General features: G+C 37.8%; 2 protein-coding genes across 3 annotated transcripts in view; one reads left to right on the top strand and one right to left on the bottom strand.

Annotated features, from left to right (window-relative positions):
- The window catches only part of pcxb (pyruvate carboxylase b), a 203,517-nt gene that overhangs the window by 109,676 nt on the left and 73,285 nt on the right, over nt 1-20,556 (top strand). The gene's annotated exons all lie outside the window — the stretch shown is intronic.
- Nucleotides 6,289-20,556, bottom strand: part of LOC127168096 (leucine-rich repeat and fibronectin type-III domain-containing protein 4) — a 28,172-nt gene continuing 13,904 nt past the window's right edge. For both annotated transcript variants that reach the window (XM_051114649.1, XM_051114650.1), the window contains exons 3-4: nt 15,433-17,188; nt 6,289-8,984 (exon numbers count right to left, since the gene is read on the bottom strand). In XM_051114649.1, the coding sequence (XP_050970606.1) occupies nt 7,760-8,984; nt 15,433-17,162 (2,955 nt within the window). In that variant the 5' untranslated portion in view covers nt 17,163-17,188 and the 3' untranslated portion in view covers nt 6,289-7,759. The remainder of the gene's footprint in view (nt 8,985-15,432; nt 17,189-20,556) is intronic.

Raw genomic sequence — 20,556 nt, 5'->3', positions numbered from 1 at the left:
AACATTACACATAAGTGTGCTGGTAACGCTAACATCTTTGCCTCTAGTTAGAACTTAGCATTCACAGTGTGAAGCTGGTCTGTGGTGTGTATTTCTTGTGTTAGCACTGGCTGTTATCTCCAGTGTGGGCTTTGCACTGCAGGGGAGATGACAAGTGCAGGCCATGCACCGCTGAAAGAGATCAAGACAAAGAGAGAAGCTGGGCGTGAGCGAAGAGAATAGAAAGTAGGTAGCTCAAGCTCTCAGCAGGGGGTGGTCAGTAGTTCAGGAAACTAGAACGATAAAGTGGTAGATACGATAAAGCTTTCTCTGATGAAATGTAAAGGAAAACAAATACATGAAACAGCTTGATTAATTTCTGTGCATATGCTAAGCTTGGTCAGAAAATAATAAACCGGGCTCATGGGAAAAACATGCCTGTGGCGACATTTCTGCAAAATGATGTTACATTGCATCTTGCACATTTTGTGACTCTCTCAAAGTAAAAAGTCCAGTGAGTGGCGCTAAAAGTGCATTCAGTATTGTCTAAAATAGATGAAAGTGAATCTAGCAATGTTTTATGTAATTGACTGCTGTGTGTGTCCGGACAGTTTGGAAATAACAGTTGTGTATGTTTGACAGCCCGCATCCTTCATAGATGGACGCTGCTGTGATTTAGGTCAAAAACGCATAAATACAGTTGAGGTCAAAAGTTTACAAACACCTTGCAGAATCTGCAAAATGTTAATTATTTTACCAAAATAAGAGGGATCATACAAAATGCATGTTATTTTTTTTATTTAGTACTGACCTGAATAGGATATTTGTTCATGAGTCCTTTGTTTGTTTTGAACAGTTAAACTGCCCACTGTTCTTCAGAAAAATCCTTCAGGTCCCACAAATGCTTTGGTTTTTCAGCATTTTTGTGTATTTGAACCCTTTCCAACAATGACTGAATGATTTTAAGATCCATCTTTTGACACTGAGGACAACTGAGGGACTCATATGCAACTATTACAGAGGGTTCAAACGCTCACTGATGCTTTAGAAGAAAACATGATGCATTAAGAGCTGGTGGGTAAAAACTTTTTGAATTTGATGATCACGGTAAATGTAACTTATATTGTCTTCTAGGAAACATTTGATATTTTGGTAAAATAAGAAAAATGTACACATCTTTATTTTGTTCAAAACTTTATACCCCTGGCTCTTAATGCATCGTTTTTCTTTCTGAAGCATCAGTGGGCTTTTAAACCTTCTGTAATATTTGCATATTTGTCCCTCAGTTGTGGAAGGATGGATCTCAAAATCATAGTCATTGCTGGAAAGGGTTCAAATACAGAAAAATGCTGAAAATGCTGAAAAACCAAAGAATTTGTGGGATCTGAAGGATTTTTCGGAAGAACAGCGAGCAGTTTAACTGTTCAGGACAAACAACAATTATCAATAACCATTAAAAAAAAACAGAGCTCTGCATCATTCAGGTAACAACACAGTATTAAGAATCAAGCGTATGTAAACTTTTGAACGGGGTCATTTTTATAAATTCAGCTATTATTTTATCTTGTTGACTATATGTAAACATCTTTTATGTAAAATATCTTATCCGGGACAGTACTAAATAACAAATAACATGCATTTTGAATAATCCCCCTTATTTTGGTAAAATAATTAACATTTTGCAGATTCTACAAGGTGTATGCAAACTTTTGACTTTAACTGTACTCTCAGTAAATATCAGATGATATTGCAAAGACACTGCAGATGTGAACAGCTTTGTCTTTTAGTTTCAATCTTTCTGAAAATCCTGTGTCGAATTGTGCCTGGTTTGTAAACGAATGTGTGGTAAAATGAAGTGAACAAAGGACCAAGTTCTTACTGACGCGGTCTGGATCTCATTAAAAATAAAGTTCATCTACTCTTTCCTAATGTTGAGATCAGAAGAAAGGCAATGCAAAGACTGTGTTTTTTCACAACCTGGCATCTTGTTGTCTTCTGAGCCATCTTTATCGTTTGGTTTCTGCGTAGACCTGCTTTTGCCTCTCTTTGTTTACACTACAAGTGCGAATCGGTGGGCTAAACAGGCAGTGATGTAGAAGCAGCCGTCGATCTTCTTTTGTGGAGGCAGTGCTTAGCCACACTATTATGTCAAAGCGGCACATTCCACATCCTGTCATTTTGGCAGGTTGGCTTTAGTATAAGCTATTTTTAGACTAATACGTTTTGAGTTCTGAAACTTAAAGGATGTTTTAATAGTACAGTGAAATCTTGAATTAAAAGCTTGAATTATTCATTTGTTTTCCATTTAATTTAAAAATTATGAAGATATTAAGTATACATTTCATTGGACAGTATCATAATTGACTTGCACTTAATCCACTTAAGTCGTTTTAAACCTCATGAAAATGATTTTTTTCCCTCTGTGGAACACAAGACAAAATTTTGCAAAAAATACCTACATTTATCTTTTCACTGAAGAAAGAAATTCATGCAGGTTTGGAAATACATGAGGGTGAGTAAAACGGATGAGAGAATTTTTCATTTTTACTATCCCTTTTTCATTTTAACTATCCCTTTTAATAGGCCATCAAAACCAAAATCCAGTTTGTTGAGCACAGTAAATAAAATGCTCTAGAGGAATAAAAAAAAAACCTTTTACTCTTCTGAGGTTATCTGGGCTTTTTGATAGGGTGAACCTTTATCTTGTACAAATTCAAATTCTACCTTTAATGTTGCCATCATAATGATCTACCAATTTGTTTTCTTTTCAAGCTGTGGCAAGTCCTTATAAATCACTGCAAACAAATCTCTTTGTCATTCTGACAGTCAGCAGCTCCAATTGGCTGCCAAAGCCAGGTGGCATTACTTGTTACCATGCCAACAAATTGTTCAGGACCAATTCATTGGCTCATGCGGCTGGCAAATTGCCAGAAAAAAGTCTGCTAGTACATTTGAAGTTAGCGAGAACAAATACAACTTATGTTAGCTAATACTGCAGAACATCACGCGCACCAATTAGGTAATCAAAGTTAACTGCATTTAGCATTGAAGTCTAGTCAACTAAAAGCTTTTAATTAGCCTAGAAATCCATTTAGCAATATCATGACTGTTGTACTGCAAATGGCCAAATTTAATTATGGCTCTAGCAAATCCAATGCTTTGTTGAAGACAAGACTTTCACATAATGAGATCAAGTTGTAAATACTGTTTGAATGTTTGAGTGGTCATTCTCTTGCTCACAAGTTAAATACAGCGCTTCATGCCACAATAATTGTGGATTATACAAAGTACATGAGAAAATGATGGGTTGGTGAAATCTTTGAAATTCTTCAAACAGAATAAAATCTTTCCAACATCCTTCTACCAACATATATTCATATGGCCCAATATGTTATTCTTGTGTCATTATTAGTTGTATTATTGTTATAATATAGCATTTTCACTCATTTGTTCACCCAAAAATAAGGATAGCATCTTTCACTTACCATTATGACATTTGAAACCCATCATTTCTATCTTCTCTGAAACATAAAAGGAGATTTAGCTGCTTTTCCATACAGACGAATTAAAATGGTTTGGTCTGTTCCTCAAACTTGGCATTCATTTGGCGTTACCATAGTAAAAAAAAAGTAATGGATTTAAAATGCATTTATCAAGTATAGTTCAAATCTGTTAACATAATTACTGACATATCGCACGAGACTTACTGATATAAAAATTGTAATTAAACTTTATTTGGAGTACTACTTGTGCACAATGCACATTTCTTAATATTAAGCCTAAAATATGTTTTAATGTCACTTTGATGAGTATTTTGTATTTTCTTTAAATGCAAAATATAGTGTACTTAAAGTATGCTTGGAATAGTTCCACTTTAGCACAATCAAATATACTTAAGTATATCTTTAGTTGAACTTCAGCTCTACTTTTGCACAAATGAAGTGCATGAAGTACAAAATTAGTTGTTCCAATTTAGCATACTACCAGTTTAGTATACTAAAAGTACAACTGCAGGGTATTTTTATTGAGTACATAATATGTAAATGTATTTGTAGTATACTTAGCATAAAATAAATGTATTTTAAATACCTTTTAGTATATTTATTTTTCACTAGGGTAGATAAAGTGCACGTCACACAGACTGCTTTTGTAGTACTTCATGCTGCTTTTGTCTTTCTCGATTTAGTTGTTTCTGCTTGTCCTGGGTATGTAATTCATAAAGTGATGCAACTAAGAACATCTGCACAAAACTGGTGAAAACTTGACAGGCGGACAACCCTAGCTGGTAAGGTGAGGGTTTAGAATAAGGATGGGGTTTGGCTTCCGTGTTTTTATTCACTCAAATAAGTCATACACCTGATAATAAAAGGTTGCAGAGGTCTAAAGGAATCGTCTGAAATAAGGTGAGAATGTCACTAGAGTGACGTTTTGATGATGCAAGGCTATAAATCGTTACAGTTAGGTTTCCCTTATGAGACTGCCCTGGATGACAAGCTCATTCTTGGCCATTCTGTAGCCAGCCTATTAGAGATGAACCAGTTTATGTGTTTGATTTGGCTGAGTTCAGAAACATTGTAAGAATAAACTGTGTATGTGTGTACACATCAATCAAACTGGTTTTAATTAGTCAAATTGGGCCAGAATTTGCTGCAGGCATGTGAAGTAGAGCTGGATGTCCTTTATTTTAGGCTACATCTCACACATGCACACACTCTGGGACTGGGTGAGAAATAGCACATTTTCTCATCTCTTTTTGGCCCATCTCTTTTAGACAAATACACGGTCGTGGTCACAATAAGCACTGAGCCAACGTTAATCTTCTCAAATGATACAGACCACTGGGATCCGATTATGTAACACAGATCACTAAGGTCACGGCCATTCACTCTATAAAAGTCTGTTGTTGTTGTTGTTGTTGTTATTTTTCTATGTAAATTAGGTAAAAAGAAAGGCATTTAAAAGGATAGTTCACCAGTAGTTCAGCACAGTGAAAGTCTATGAAATCCAAAATAACATTAGCCCACACTGAGTTTCATTGTATGAACATAATGAACACTAAAGCCTTTTTTAAGAAAGAAAGTCAGTCAGTAAATGATTTTTGGGTCAGCTATCTTTTTAAGACTATATGCACAACTGAATGTCTGAATGTTTTATCATTTTCTAAGAGTCGTATTTTGTCTGAATCAGATATTAATGATCCAGATTCCACTCTATTATTCACAAGTCCTGGGTTGGTATGGCCAAACATAACTGCCTATTGTGTCTGTGTTCCCAGAACTTGCTGTAAGCCTGTCTGTTGCTGTGGGTAAATACAGAAGGCAGAGATGTACACAGTGTCTGTGCAATCATACATCCATCAATGCACACACACACACACACACATGCAGCTCAACTCATCTTCTCCCCCTCAGTTCACCTAAGCTATTCTTAAATGGGCTGTATTGGCAATGAGATAAATTCTGGCAAAGTACTTACATGACAAAAATACCGCTAACGCGCACATTACAGACACAATGTCCTCTCTCTTTTTCTCCAGCTCTATCCATTGTGCTTGCTCACTTTAGCTCTTCCTCTCTCTGTGTCCCGCATCAGCACTCTTGCAGACAGTGCTGTCCGTCCTATCTCTTTCCCTCAATCCGTCTCTTTCCCTGTCTTTATCTCAGCCTCACACGCTGCCCTTCCTCAGCAACTATCTCAAGCTGCAGATAGACAGGACATGACAATGGAAAAGAGGGAGAGTAATTTAGCAATCAAGTCTCCTGCCCTCGTTTTATGGCAACAAAAGAAAGGAAAAAACTAACTTAAAAAGTAACAATCTATCTTAAAATGTAACTATTTTCATCTTACCTTTACTTAAAGTGCTTAACAGTTATGTATGCTGTCTCTTTTAAGGTAAGCTTAATCGACAGCATCTGTGGCATAATTCTGATTACCATAAAATATCGTTTTGAGGTTTAGGTGTTGTCATGGTGATGAAGGTGTAAAATTAGATATATGTTTTGTGTTTTAATATCCTGTAATGACAAATCTCAATTTTCAGCAGCCATTACTCATGTCTTTTGTGTCACATGATCTTTCAGAAATCATTCTAATATGCAGATTTTGAATTAAAGAAACTTTTTTTGTTATTATCAAATGCTGAAAGAAGATGAAAACAGCATAAAAAGTTTGATCAATTTAATGCACACTTGCTAAATAAAAATAAATAAATAAATACAGTTTGCACCTTTCACATCCATTGTAAGTGCTTTACAGATTTGTTTTTGATGAGATGAAATTAATCATTTTATTTTTTGTGGTAATCAGCATAATGCCATGAATGCAGTCGATTAAGCTTAACTTTTATTATCATGGAATATTCCTTTAAGGATATAAAGTCAAGGTAACAATGTTTACTTTGGCAAAATAAAATACAGTAACAAACAGATATTGAAAATGGTTATTAATATCAGTGGTTCCCTTATTTTAATCTTCATTTCTATGCTCAGTAAAAAATCATTTTAACACTTAATGACATTGACATTGAGTTTACTCCAACAAAAAATGTAACTTTGTTTTTCACTGCTAGTATATTTCATGGAAAACAAAAGAAGCATTTCTGGCAAAACAGCTCATTACTGTCCTTTTCATCCATTTCTCCAAACAAAACAATTTTAAAACAGAATTTATTCATTGATTCTGTGGTTCTGGAATGGCATTTTTTTTAAATGATTTTTTTTTTTTTCTTCTATAATAGTCCAGCATCCTTGTGCCAACATAATTGTCACAGAACACATTCCTGTACTGGATAATGGTGTTCACATGGTACAATAGATCCAGTGGTGTCATAAAATTACTTTTGATTATTTTTTTGTGCATTAATCCACTCACTCACCTACACACTTACAAACACATACACACATACAGGCTCACACACAAAATATCAATTGTCAGTCAATGCCCATTTATATTTTAAAAGTGTTCCAAATCATGCCACCATTGTTCAATTTGTACACTTTCCTTGCAGCTTGGATCCGCTACATTCCACATTTGCTGTAATACCATTGTTGCCATTATCAATTGATCTCCTCCGATCGATTGTGCATGAGTCGGCATGTCCACTTGCTGGCCTCGTCCCTGTAATGCACGTGGCCAATGGAAAATGAACCATCATATTTCCCCAAGGTCCACGTGAGTTAGTAATCACTGTTTCTATGGGCCTGCCTCCATTTATTCATGTTTTTGTTGTTGCTGTTCATACTGACTGTCTTTTAAAAAGAAATATAGTTTGTGGTTCTCCAAAATTCATAGACAAACCAGACTTTTTGTAAGTTTTTTAGGAGTCTTGACTTTTATATCTGCTGTCTAAACCTCTTTCATTCTGGAATGATCCATCAATATTATATGATATCTTCAATAACTTTCCTTCTGAAAAGCCAGTCTAAAACCATCCTATGACGTATCTGACTTAACTGGTCTCTCAGCCTGGTCAAGCAGATCTTCACCTGGTTTTGCTGGTCAACCATCTGGTGTCACAGACTGCCCAGATTGCAAGTACCCAAAACCCCTCTAAAACTAACAAACTAGATCACTATTACCAAACCAAGAGAGCTGCTAAGACCACCAAACCAGCTTATGTTGTTTTTTACCCGCTAGGGTTCATCCCCTCTTATACAATAACTTTCCTACATTTTCAGCTCACCTTTAAACCGGTTTCTCTTTGAATCCTTCCGCATCCATCTTTTGGTCCTAACAGCCTAGTCATTTATCTACTTGTGTGTCTCATCTGTCTTCTCTTTACCTACACCACACTCTCCTCAAGTTCTTCTCCCTTTTCTTTGTCCTTTTCTTTATCCTTTAGCCACAGGTTCTTTGAATTAGTTGTAACCTCCACTTTCGGCGGGTTGGAATTTGAGTTGGTGGCGTTGTAGGCACGGATGTATCCGCGTGCATGCTGCATGTGGAAATCTTCGCTGCCGCTGCTGGTTGTTGAGGTGCTTGTTGCTGAAGTGCACTGGACAAGCATGCCATGTAACGACTGGCTCCGTTTGGTCCAGATTACGCTGAGTCTCTTGGCATAACTATAGCAGGCTGTTGTGGCGATTTCACCCATATCGAACGATGAGCTTCTCTTGTAGCGCAGTGCGCTGTGAGGAGGACTCTCGCGGGACAACACAGGGCTCTGATAGGCCAGAGAGGAATTCCACTGGCTCTCTGGTCCTCCCCGACGGACTACAATGCCCCCTCCTGTGCTGAACCGTCTGTCGCGACTGTACGTAGGGGGCGGAGCCAAACTTAAACTGGCCCGTTTACTTGTGTCCATATTGGTAGGTCGCAGTTTGAGTGGTTTCGCTCCTAATTGGCGTGACGGACGTGGCAGTGTGGAGGGGGAATGATTACTGGGGGTATAATACAAAGACATTTGCTCTTTCTCCAGCATGTATGGAGGAAGAGGCCTGACAGCCCCCATCTCGACTTCTAGTCCTGCCCTGAACTGTTCCAGATTCACTTTTGGCTTTGGGAGGGTTTTCGGTTTCACTTTGGAAGTTGGTTTTGGCGGTGACCCCAACCCTCCCTCTGCCACTTTCCGTTTTTGAACAAGCCCGTTGGGCAGCACCACCATCATTACATTCCCATTTCCATTACTCTGAGAAAAGACATCGGCTCCCTTGGCTGGAAGAGGTGGGGAGTCTGTTCCTGAGCAGCCCACCTCCTCGCCTACTTCATGGTGATTGTCATGGTTACTGCACACACGGTGACGTACCATCAGTGCCACGGTAAACACTAACAGCGTTACCACAACAACTCCACCAACCAGAATTGTAAGAGTCCCACCAAGGAAGTGGGCTTGAAGCGAACGGCAATCTGGGTAATTATCCTTGGTGCTAAACTGGGTGCAACCCAAAACCTTTGTGGCGGCCATGGAAGTGACTGTGTCGTCAAAAATGGCTAGCACACACAAATTGTAGTCTGAGCCAGAGACCAGGTTTTTCAGTAGAAAGCTGTCACTGGTGGGGGGCAGAATCCTAAAAGAGAAGGGGAGGGAGAGAGAGAAAAAAAGAGTGGACGGTTAGTAACCTGAAGCAATTACCTTTTCCCCATTCCATCACAGCATTTTGCTTAGACTCATGTTCCTTGGTTCTCTTGTTCATAGCACAAAACTTACACCAACTACTGTAATGGAAATGTACTGGGCTATTCTGGCACACAACCAGCCAAATTAAGGCCATCCCAAACAATACCTCTAATATTGACACATAATTACAGGCTCGGATCAAGACCTTGACACATTACAATACTGCTTCAGTCACATTATTAAAACCTCCTTATCCTCCCACACGCAGACGTTTTTCTTTATCTTTCTCTCATGGATGAAAAGCATCAGCTAATGCCTGCCGTCCACTGGTCCTGATGGGTTTAATTATGTCTCAGCTAAAAATGACAAGACACCTTAAATAATGCCCATGGAATATTAACTGCAGACAGACACATGATACAGCAGTGGGCTTTTTTACTGCCTTAATTGTTCAATTATGTTCCAGAGTGTTTTCAAAGAATATTTTTGTAATCCTTTTTTGTCCTTTTATTATATAATGTCATATTGTTTCGCAGTTATTATTGTTTACTATTTATAAAAAAAACAAAAAAACAAAAAATGCTTTAAATTATTATTTGAAAGCATATTATTTGAAAATCCAATTTGACCTTTTTATGACAAGCTAAGGTTAGTTCATGTTGTAACTTGTTGTCATATATATATGACATGGGATATATGATAGAAGTTGAACAACAACAAAATTTTAGCCTCAGATTTGTTCTAATTTTACGACTGGAGAATCTAACATTTGTTTTCCAATATAAATGCACTGGCGTAATTTGTTTATTAAATCAATAAGGTTAAAAAAAGACTCTCGCCTACTCTTTCTCTCTTTGTCAAACACACACACACACAAACACACTCTGTCTGCCTGAGCTGCTCTGTCATTGGGGTCGGAATCTATTAAGCCCGGCTGTGCTGTAAATTATGAGTTACAGCTCAAGGTCATTCTGTCTGCCCTCTTATAGCTTTGTATTTCCAGACTCTGTGTAGCTCTGCATGCCCTTGTTGTGTTGTTTTCCAGGCAGAGGAAGAGATATACTATTAAAATAAACATGAAACAATGTCTCAGTAGCTGTATCTAAGACAGTATACTTGAGCTGACATATTTTAGAAGTTACTGACCATGCGCTAGTATAGGTAAACATCTCAACATCGAACAGAACCTAAAGCTAAAACAGGCATTACCATGGAAAACACGTAGGTGAACTAGATATAGTATATCTGTAGGCGAATTCCTTTTTTATCAAGATGAGTAGGTGCACTTTGTGTGAATGACAGAGCAGTAATGATAGCATTGCTGCATTAATTTGACATGTCAGTTGAATTTGTACTATTTGTGAAAATGGATCTACAAATTTGATGCAATCTAGGAAAACCCGTCAGATGTTGCGCTGGGACGTTTTCAGGAAATTCGAAAAATAGGTTGAATGTCATATTTTGTCAAAATTAGGTTTTTTGGTACACTATTCATGCTATCTAAACATACAAGGGGTGATAAAATGTTCAGAGACTATGCCCATGATAAACAACGGAAAACTGTCCTCTTCAGTGTAACAGTGTAGTCTGTTTGTGTAATGATGCAGTATAACGCTCCTGACAGCTCTCGTTAAACCCGTGAAGTAAAAATGTACCCCATCTAACCCATTTTTCTCAAAATTCTATTCCTGAAAATCTAAAAAAAGGTCAAATTTCACCATGTGTTGGGTTTTCCTAGATTGCATCACAAATGTAAAACAAGGGAAGAAAGATACCATAACAGCTAATTAGACGTCCAGTGGAAAAAGGATAAAGAAAGACAAGCATACTTGGCAGGAAAGTGGCAGGTGTCTGTCTCTGGGTGACAAATCAGTGCTAACTGCATTGAAGCTAGATACACATATTGACAGGGCAGATCAGTATTGGCTTGTGTCCCATACAGAGTGGATGTGACCTTCAGCGGTCTTAGTATGTTTATGATTGTCTGTATTATTTTCTTTCCTTTCCTTTCCTCTCCTTTCCTTTCCTTTCCTTTCCTTTCCTTTCCTTTCCTTTCCTTTCCTTTCCTTTCCTTTCCTTTCCTTTCCTTTCCAAACCAAATGCTATAAAGCCTGATACTTGCCTAAGAGTGAGCTCAAACTGAGATTTTAGTATGAACTGAAATATTTCTCACAGAATTCCCACAAGACCAAATTATCTGAGCTATGCTATAACATTAAAAGGATAGTTCAAAAAGTATATATATTTTTTATCATAATTTATTCAACTTACAGACCTATTTGACTTTACAGACCTATTCCTTCCTTTTTAGTATGCAGAAGGTGAATTTTTGAATAATAACTTGGCCACTCTTTGCCATATTAAGAATTAAGGATGGGTTTGGATCTGTCAATTTCCAAAATGACAAATAGACTATAAAATTATCAAAAAATGGGTTAATTTGTTGTCTTCTAAAGTATAGCTATTTGTTAGGAACAGACTAACATGTACACTACCATTCAAAAGTGTGGGGGTCTGTATTTTTTACTATTTTAGGGAATATATATTTTAGGGAATATATAATAATAGTGTTAAGGAATATATAATATAAGAAATTAATATTTTTATCGGTCAAGGACACATTAAGTTGATCAAAAGTAAAAGACAATGATACAAAAGATTTATATTTCAAATAAATGCCGTTATTTAGAATTTTCTGACAAAAAGAGAATGAGAGATGTCTTAAATTATCGTTAACACTTTACAATAAGGTTAATTAGTTAATATTAGTTAACTACATTAGTTAACATGAACTAAGAATGAAAAATACTTCTACAGCATTTATTAACCTTAGTTAATTTTAATTCCAGTATTTACTAATGCATTATTAAAATCACAAGTTGTGTTTGTTAACATTAGTTAATGCACTGTGAAATAGCACAAACTAACAATGAACTGTGAACTGACTGTATTTTTATTAATTAACTTTAACAAACATTATTAGTGTAAAGAATGTATTGTTCATTGTTAGTTCATTTTAGTTAATACATTAACCAATGTTAACAAATGACACCTTATTGTAAAGTGTTACCAAATAATCTTACCAACCCCAAATTTAAAAAAAATTGTGTATTTCTTTATTCAAAAATATGTGTTACTAACTTTTATTCTATTACCCGTTGTGACCAAATCTTTGGCTCAGCAAGTCATTCTGACTGAATTTGTGAAAATGAATAATTAATTCACTAAAAATGTACAGTTCATTGGCAAATCAGATCACTGCCTGTTCTAGACTTTTAACCTTTAAACTGTCACCTGTCCTCTCAGTTTACTTTACTATATTACAAATAAATCCTAATCTAATCATGACAAACTATATATTGTTGGAAAGGTCTAAGACTCCTAAATAGAAATTTTACCACTGCTTTTTGTTACAAATTTTGTAGGAAGAGTAATAGATTCATTTTTGACAAGAATGTGCCTCAAAAATCTGCATCATAACAGGAGTTCTGACCTTTGTCACAAAAAGTGTTGTTTCGCTGCCATATTTTAGAAATCATCAGAAACTATATATCAACTGAAAGCATAAAACCTCAAAATTCATCCGGTGAAAGCAATTTTAAAATTAGACATTACATTAGCATGGAAATGGTATCAAAATCATTTATAACAATTTGAGTTTGGATACTGCACTTTCCTGTCATGTTCAAAAATGGGGGTGACAGTTAAAGGGGTTAAGCAAAACTAAGCCCTAAGCAAAACTAAATTAATCACTCAAATGTAAAAATAAAACACTGCATAGTCTTACCTGTATGAATGAAATGCATACATACGTACATTTTGTCTTATTAAAGTTACTAAAGTTATGTAATGATAAGCAGTGAATGATTCTCTTGATTACTTTTGTTGTTTAGTTGACATTAAATGACAAAGACAGCAACAGGTTTTTTTTTTAGGCTGCTGTCACTTTAAAACCGAATACACCAATCTAATATACTAGTATTCAATTAGTTTCCCAACTGTTTATGTTCACTTACGACATAACTGACCACAATGCTGACATTTTGACATATTTTTGTGCATATTTGTTTAAGCGCACACCCAAAGCCCTAAGTAGCCTATACTTATCCATGTGAATCAGACATGGCTACATCTCTCATGGAATTTAATGAATTCAAGAAGAGATAGAGGTGGATGTCAAGGTTTTCACTGAAAAACAACTTTTTGGTGATAACTTTATAAATGGGGTACAAATGGTCAGGATATTTAGCTGAAAGTCATAGGTTTGGAGCAACATGAGGGTGAGTAAATGAAGGGAATTTTTATTGTGAACTGTCACAGCTCTATAATTTTACTGTACCATATCTTAACAATTTTCTGATTCAATTTTCTAATGTCTGTTCTTCCTCTTCTGTTGATACATGAAATAGAAAATTATTGAAAACTCTATTAGGTCTCCTGAGCTACAGTAAAACAGCCATAGATCAATACAATTTTCTTCTGGATTGTCAGCACTCGTAATGTTTCAGAAGAGTGGGTTTGACCTTTTCTTCTAGGGGCTTTAATTTGTGTGTCTGAATTTGTGAGATGGAACTGCACAAATTTGGATTTCGTCTTGTCATACGTCAACACACACTCATACACATCCATTCTGCAGTAAAAACTGACAGGGAAATGTTTTGTGAAACTGGTGACACAGAAACAGGCAATTATTAGAACACTCTAATAATAGAGAGAGAGAGGAGGGATGGAGCCTGAACGAAGGGGAAGGAGACAGAAAAGACTTTCATCTTTTGTCTCCACCAACTTAATCTTCATAAACAGACTGCTTTTATTCTCTAAACTCAACCCTGCCTTTTTCTTGTCACACTCTTTCCTCCCATCCTCACCCAGTTAATGTCAGTCTTTTTCTTTCTTGCTTCCCTCAACAGGATCTACCTCTTTCTTTTTGCATTTCGTCTGTGCATCCACTGAGACACCTTGTCTGCTGTTTCTTGTTCTTGAAAAAAAACTATACATCCAGACACCAAACCAAAGCCAAGATAAAAGCTTTCCCTTTACCTATAATCTCTCTCATTCTCGATTTTTCACTCTCTGCTCCTCTTCCTGTTGTTGTGGTGGCCGTCAGCAAGATAGGTTGTGACATACTTATTGGCACTGCAGTTTAAGCTCATTTAAAGACTTCATTATTCTATCCCTTGAGCCCTCTGTCAAACTCTCTATCTCTATCTCTGTCCCACCCCTCTTCTTTATTTCCCATTCCCTCTTTCTGTCTCTCTCTCTCTCCCTACCAGCCCCCCTGTCAGTTTCAATGTCTGTGGTGTCAGAAGCTTGTAGTTCTCCCACACCACATACACACATTCAGTCCCTCTTGGCCCCTTAATGAAGGACAGACAGCAAGAGGGCGTATGTCACTTGCCATAGATAATGTCTCAGAGAAGTGCAAGATGTATTGAACATGCTCCGAAAATGTCTGACAACCACTAGGCTGAAGCTGCTACTAGAGCCACAGACACTGATAACATGAGAAAGCAGTAGGACTGCCTTTGCCTCAGGTTCAACATGGAGCTCATTATTATCACGATTCATGCTGACAAGAATCAGAGCATGGCATATTCATTATTGCAATGCTGTTAAATGTCATATTAAATGGGTTATATAAGCTGGCTCTGAATGCACATAAGTGGTTTTCTGAACAATTAGCCTGTAATATGACAGTAGATCATATTTAAAAGCCTGTTGTTTGAGACCTATTGAAATTCCAGTCCATCACTTTAATGTCAGTTTCAGTGAATTATTCTTGAAATCCAAATTTAGTCAGCATACGCTAGTCTGGTTAATTTCCAAAAAAATAAAAATTAAAAATTGCTCACTAAACTCAGTGACATGAATCATCTGTGGTGAGTCATTCTCAGTGACCCAATAATGCACTAGACAGCACTGGCACAGTTTTTGCAGTTGTTTTAGTTGAAGTCTTGGAAGTCATGTTTGATCTTGAGATCTAACACTTGACATTTTCTGCTAATTTTCACAAAAAAAGATATTTGGAACTTCTTGCAAGTTACTTAATGAATTGTCTGCTAAAACTTGAATGGATATATTTTGGGGTTAATTTGTATCAGTTCATAATGGGAAAAAAATATTTTGAAAATACTGCCATGTGTACATTTTAATTTAAATTTTAAAATTTTCTTGATAAACTTTGCTTTTCTAGTGTAAAAAAAAAGATGGTTTTGATGGCTTCAATTCACAAATGTAATTAGAAATCAAAAGGCATTCAATTCAATTTTGAATTATGCACTCTATTCCATACAATCTATATTGCATTTGTTTCAGTTCTTCAATTGAAATCACCTTATAAATGCATCAATAACCCTGAAAGTTGATGTCATGGTTTCTATGTTTGCAGTTTTACTCACCTGTAAATTAGCGTCTCATCAGCAGTGCAGTTATACTGTATTTGATACATCCACACCAGGCTGGCTCCCATCATTCGACCCTTATCCCATCGCACTTGTGCTGAGGTGGAGGTCACTCCTTGTACTCCCACCATCTGCTCCTCAACCCCTTCGCTGACCACATCCTCACCCTCTGCCTGACCCTCCTCCCGTCCCTCCTGGGGGTCACTGTTAGTCTCCAGACCAGGGCTTTGCCCACTGGAAGTCTTCCCCCTGGTAATGTCCGATGATCCTGGGTCACGAGCTAACAATACTGTTCCATTTCCACGATGAGGGAGGGGGATAACCTTCAGGTCAACAAGTGAGGTGGCCTCACCTGCAGCATTAATAGCAATGCAAGTGTACGTACCATCATCACGAGCAACAGTCACATGCAGCTCAAGAGTGCCATTCCTGAAAGATGTGGTGCGACTGGAATTGCCAATGATGCGGTCATCTGGTGAGACCCAGTGCACTACTGGCTCTGGATCACCAATAGCACGACATTTGAGCGTTGCCCTTTGACCCTCCAAAACCCACAGTTTGTGTGTATGTCTGGTAATAAGCGGAGGCTCACAGGCAAATTCCTCCTCAGGGATAGACCAGAAGTAACGTCCTGCTAAATGAAGGGGTGTAGCACACGTCTCCATATCATCACTGCGGATCAGCCTCCTCAACCAAAGCAATTCACAGTTGCAGTGTAACGGGTTGCCCCCAAAATTTAAGTTGATTATGGCATTGTAGGGTGTAGGGCTGATGACCCCTGTCTGGGAGCGAGCGAACAATGGATCGGGTGGTAAAGTCTGTAGGCGATTTGAGGTCATATCCAATCGTGCTAGTTTGTAGAGCTCACTAAAGGACCCCTCAGCAATTTGGTCGATGAGATTGTGATCTAAATTTAAAGTGTGCAGACTGGCCATACTCTGAATGGCATCCCAGGGAGCCTTGCGCAGATTGTTGTAGGATAAGTCCAAGTCCTCTAGAGTGAGTAAAAAGTCATCAAAGGCCTCGGAGGAGATATTGATGAGTTGGTTGTTGTTGAGAATAAGATGCTGCAGGTTTATCATGCCTACTAAGTCTCGTGGGCCCAGCTCTGAAATTCGGTTGCCATCTAAGTGCAACGAACGAAGACTTTCCAGATCTGCAAATGCCAGTGGCCGGATATGACTGATGGTATTCCGGGATAGTGTCAAATCAACCAGTCCCGTCATGTTGGCAAAGTCAGCTCCTCCCACTTCTCGAATGAAGTTATCAGCAAGACGAAGCTCAACAGTTCGCCGGTCAATGTTTGGCGGGACAAAAAGTAGGCCTTTGTCGGCACAAAGCGTGCTTAGAGATTCTGAGAGATTCCTGCAGACGCAATGAAAGGGGCACGCTGAGACTACACCCCACGTCTCACCGGCTACAGCTCCTGGAATCTGACTGAAAAAAGCAGGCAGCAAGCAGGCACAAGTGACTAGTGCCAGCCAGTGCAGTAATTGCAGTGGTAGGGTTGGTGAGGATGTGTCTGGGGATGAGTATCTGCTGGTGAACTTTGGCCACAGCGGAGGAGAGGGTTGACGAAATGCTTCAGGGGGTTTGAGGATATTTTGTTTCAGATGGATGGATGGATGGGGGGGGAATGAGGGGGAGTGTGTATTCCTATGAGGATGGCATAAAATGTGGGACGGATGTGGTTTTCTGAATGGCTGAAGGGGTGGGGAGTCTTGCATGGTAGATAGGGGAGTGATCCACAGACCTAGAAAAAGCAGAAAGAGAAAGACATCAGTCATCATGTTTCAAGTGTCAACTTTGTAGTGCTGATGTGTGTGGTTTCTATAACTCTGAATGAGCTCATGCAGTTGCTCTCCACAGGAATTCCTACGCTTGGGCGCCCTGTGCATAACTGCATATAAAACGACAGCATAAACCTATGCCATAACCACACTCTCATACACTATTGGTGGAAACTCACCACCCACAAGCCTCTAAAAAGCATAGAAAAGCTATATAACAAATATTTTAGTGCTTTTTGGAAGTGGAAGCTCGTAAGCTTGAAGAAGAGCTGATTGCTTTACTGCTTGAACCTGCTTGAACAGATGAACTGATGCGTAAACATGCAGGAAGAGAGAAGGACAAAAAGAACGAAAGAATCATCACAACACATAAAAATGCTAATTATAGGTTTGAGACTGAAAAATCTATAATATCTGTAATTTGATCTCTTGCGCCAATTTGTCCCTTGCACTGAGTTGTCATCATAAAATATGGGTTTCAACTGAGAGATGAAGCTAAAGAGGTAGCAAGTTCTTTGAGACTGCACATCACACTTTTGTCCTGCATTAGCACATTCAGCAAATGCTCTTTAACTGTGTCACTTAACACTAAGTGCATGTAATCATGCAGGTACAAACCAAGGAAAACAGCGATCAAAATCATCATGAAATGTTCCTGCATGTCATCATGAAAATCATCATAAAATCTCTGCATGTGGAATGAGAATGTGGACCACAGCTCAGATGAGCTAACTTACAAATCAAACATTCAGTCTTCCTCATGGCCAGTGTTGGGAAATAGCCTTTTAAAAATAGTGACACTACTAACTTAAATACATTTTTCATTTGTGTGACAGTTAAAATAATGTAGCTTTTCCAGCAAAGGTACTTTTGCACTGTAGGTCAACTTAAAGGAGAAATTCACTTCCAGAACAAAAATGTACATATAATTTCCTCACCCCCTTGTCATCCAAGATGTTCATGTCTTTCTTTCTTCAGTTGTAAAGAAATTATGTTTCTTGAGGAAAACATTTCAGGAATGTTCTCCATATAGTGGACTTCTGTGGTGCCAGCGAGTTTGAACTTCCAAAATGCAGTTTTAATACAACTTCAAAAGTTTGGTTCCTGGGCAGCTTAACGTTCACACTGGCATTTTTGACAGCAAACCTAAAGATACCAAACCTCAAGTCATAGTGATACGTTCACAACCTGATTGGTCGGGTTGAATGACGTATATTTTGTGATGGAACTTACCAAACACTCCAAACAAAAGTAAAAGGTGCGTTCGACAAAGCGGTCTGATCAGTGCCGCTTTAAGTCGAATACACCTAATGGCATCTCCTGGACTAAGCGCACTCAGTGTTGTGTGTATATGATTTTATTTTCACTACCTGCGAACTCACAAAGAGCTCATTAAAGGCACTTTACCTCCTCGTTGCTCCACTTTTGCCCTCTGCTCATTTTGTTTTGGATACACCGCTTGTTCCCTGCGTGAAGCCATGTTGCATCAATACTTCCAGTTTTTTTTTTTTTTTTACTTCCTGTTTTTGGTTCATTTAGAAGCCTTTGGTACATGTCACATTCATATTTCATTCGAGTTTGTTTGGAAGCAGGCCAAGCCCCTTTTTTTTAGCGGTCTCTGTACACTTGTTTGGTGCGCACCAGGGTTCGGATGGCAGCATTCACACTTACTCAAATGAACCGCACTGACAGAGCAATCGCACCAGAGTCATTTTAATCAAACCAAACATGACAAGTGTGAACACACCCTTAGAGTATGTCAAAAAACTCCTTTCTCATTTTCTCCTCCAACTTCAAAATCGTCCTACATCACTGTTTTACCTTTTTTTTTTCTTTTTTTTTTCGAAAGGGCGTTTGATCTTCTTTGCACTTTGACTTTGTAAACAGTGGGTCAGTACTTCTGCAGCAATGTAGGACCATTTTGAAGTTGGAGGAGAAAATGAAATGAGAGTTTTTCGACATACCCGAACTGTGTTGACCCGGATTACAGTCTTATATGCTTTTTAACCTCAAATTCTTGTCTTGTCTAGCTCTGTGATGTGCATGTGTAGTCTGTGTACACTGTCAGAAAAAAAGGTACAGTTCTGTCGCTGGGGCGGTACCCTAAGGTACAAAAGTGAAAAGGTACATCTTTGTACCTTATCTACCCCTAAACAGTACATATTAGTACCTTAAAGGTACATTTTAATACTTTAAAAGTACATATTTGTACCTTTTCACTTTGTACCTTAGGGTACCGCTCCAGCAACAGAACTGTACCTTTTTTTCTAACAGTGTACACAGACTACGCATGCACATAACAGAGCTAGACAAGACAAGAATTTGAGGTTAAAAAGCATATAAATTTTTTAGAAAATAACCGATCGTTTCGCTAGATACAACCCTTCTTCCTAGGCTGGGATTGTTCAGAGTCCTTTGAAGCTGCATTTAAACTGCATTTTGGAAAGCCAAAAACTCACAGGCAACATAGAAGTCCACTATGGAAAACATTCCTGAAATGTTTTCCTCAAGAAACATATATTTTTTTTTACTACTGAAGAAAGAAAGACATGAACATCGCGGATGACAAGGGGGTGAGTAAATGATTTATAATTTCTTGTTCTGGAAGTGATCTTCTCCTTTAATGCTGCATACAATAGCTGGTTTTAATATTCTTTTTTTATATATATATTTATACTGCCAAACAGGGAGATATTTATTGTAATGAGATGGTTAGTTTGTAGCAGTCCTCATATGTATCATTAAAAAGTCTGATTCATTCTAGTGAATTGATTTAAACAGTGCTCATACAGGGGTTTAGACAAAATGATGTGGACACCTATTATAATATGGGTTAATATAATGTGTCTAGGCTACAGTGAAAAAGCAAATGTTGTGATCATTTTATATCTCTGTTGTCTGTGTTCTCTAGTTTGTGTATCAGTTGTTTTCAGAAGTGTTTAGTACAAGTCGTCTGTGAACTGACATTTCAGACTTCCAAAAAGGACAAATCATGGAGGCCCATTTAGCATGAGTGTTTGTAACCTTAACAGTCCAGTAGTTTAGTGATTGAAGAACAATAGTCTTTACAGTTATAACTTAGTACACAAAATATGGCAAGGCTGCAAAGAAGAAAAATGGTTGAAACTTGAAAGTGAATGATAGGGACTGTCCAACGCTTAAAAAAGAATTATGTCCAAACAACACCAAACTGCTGCAGCAAAGTGACAGTAATGACCTGCAACATTTATCTTAAAAACCCTGTTTCCACAAAACCCAACCACAGAAAACTTCACAAAGCCAACATTAAAACTTTAATCACAGACACCAATCTTAAAATGTAATAAAGAAA

Source organism: Labeo rohita, chromosome 7, assembly GCF_022985175.1.
Source record: "Labeo rohita strain BAU-BD-2019 chromosome 7, IGBB_LRoh.1.0, whole genome shotgun sequence".
Classification (NCBI taxonomy): domain Eukaryota; kingdom Metazoa; phylum Chordata; class Actinopteri; order Cypriniformes; family Cyprinidae; genus Labeo; species Labeo rohita.
This window is presented reverse-complemented; position numbering and strand designations above follow the sequence as displayed.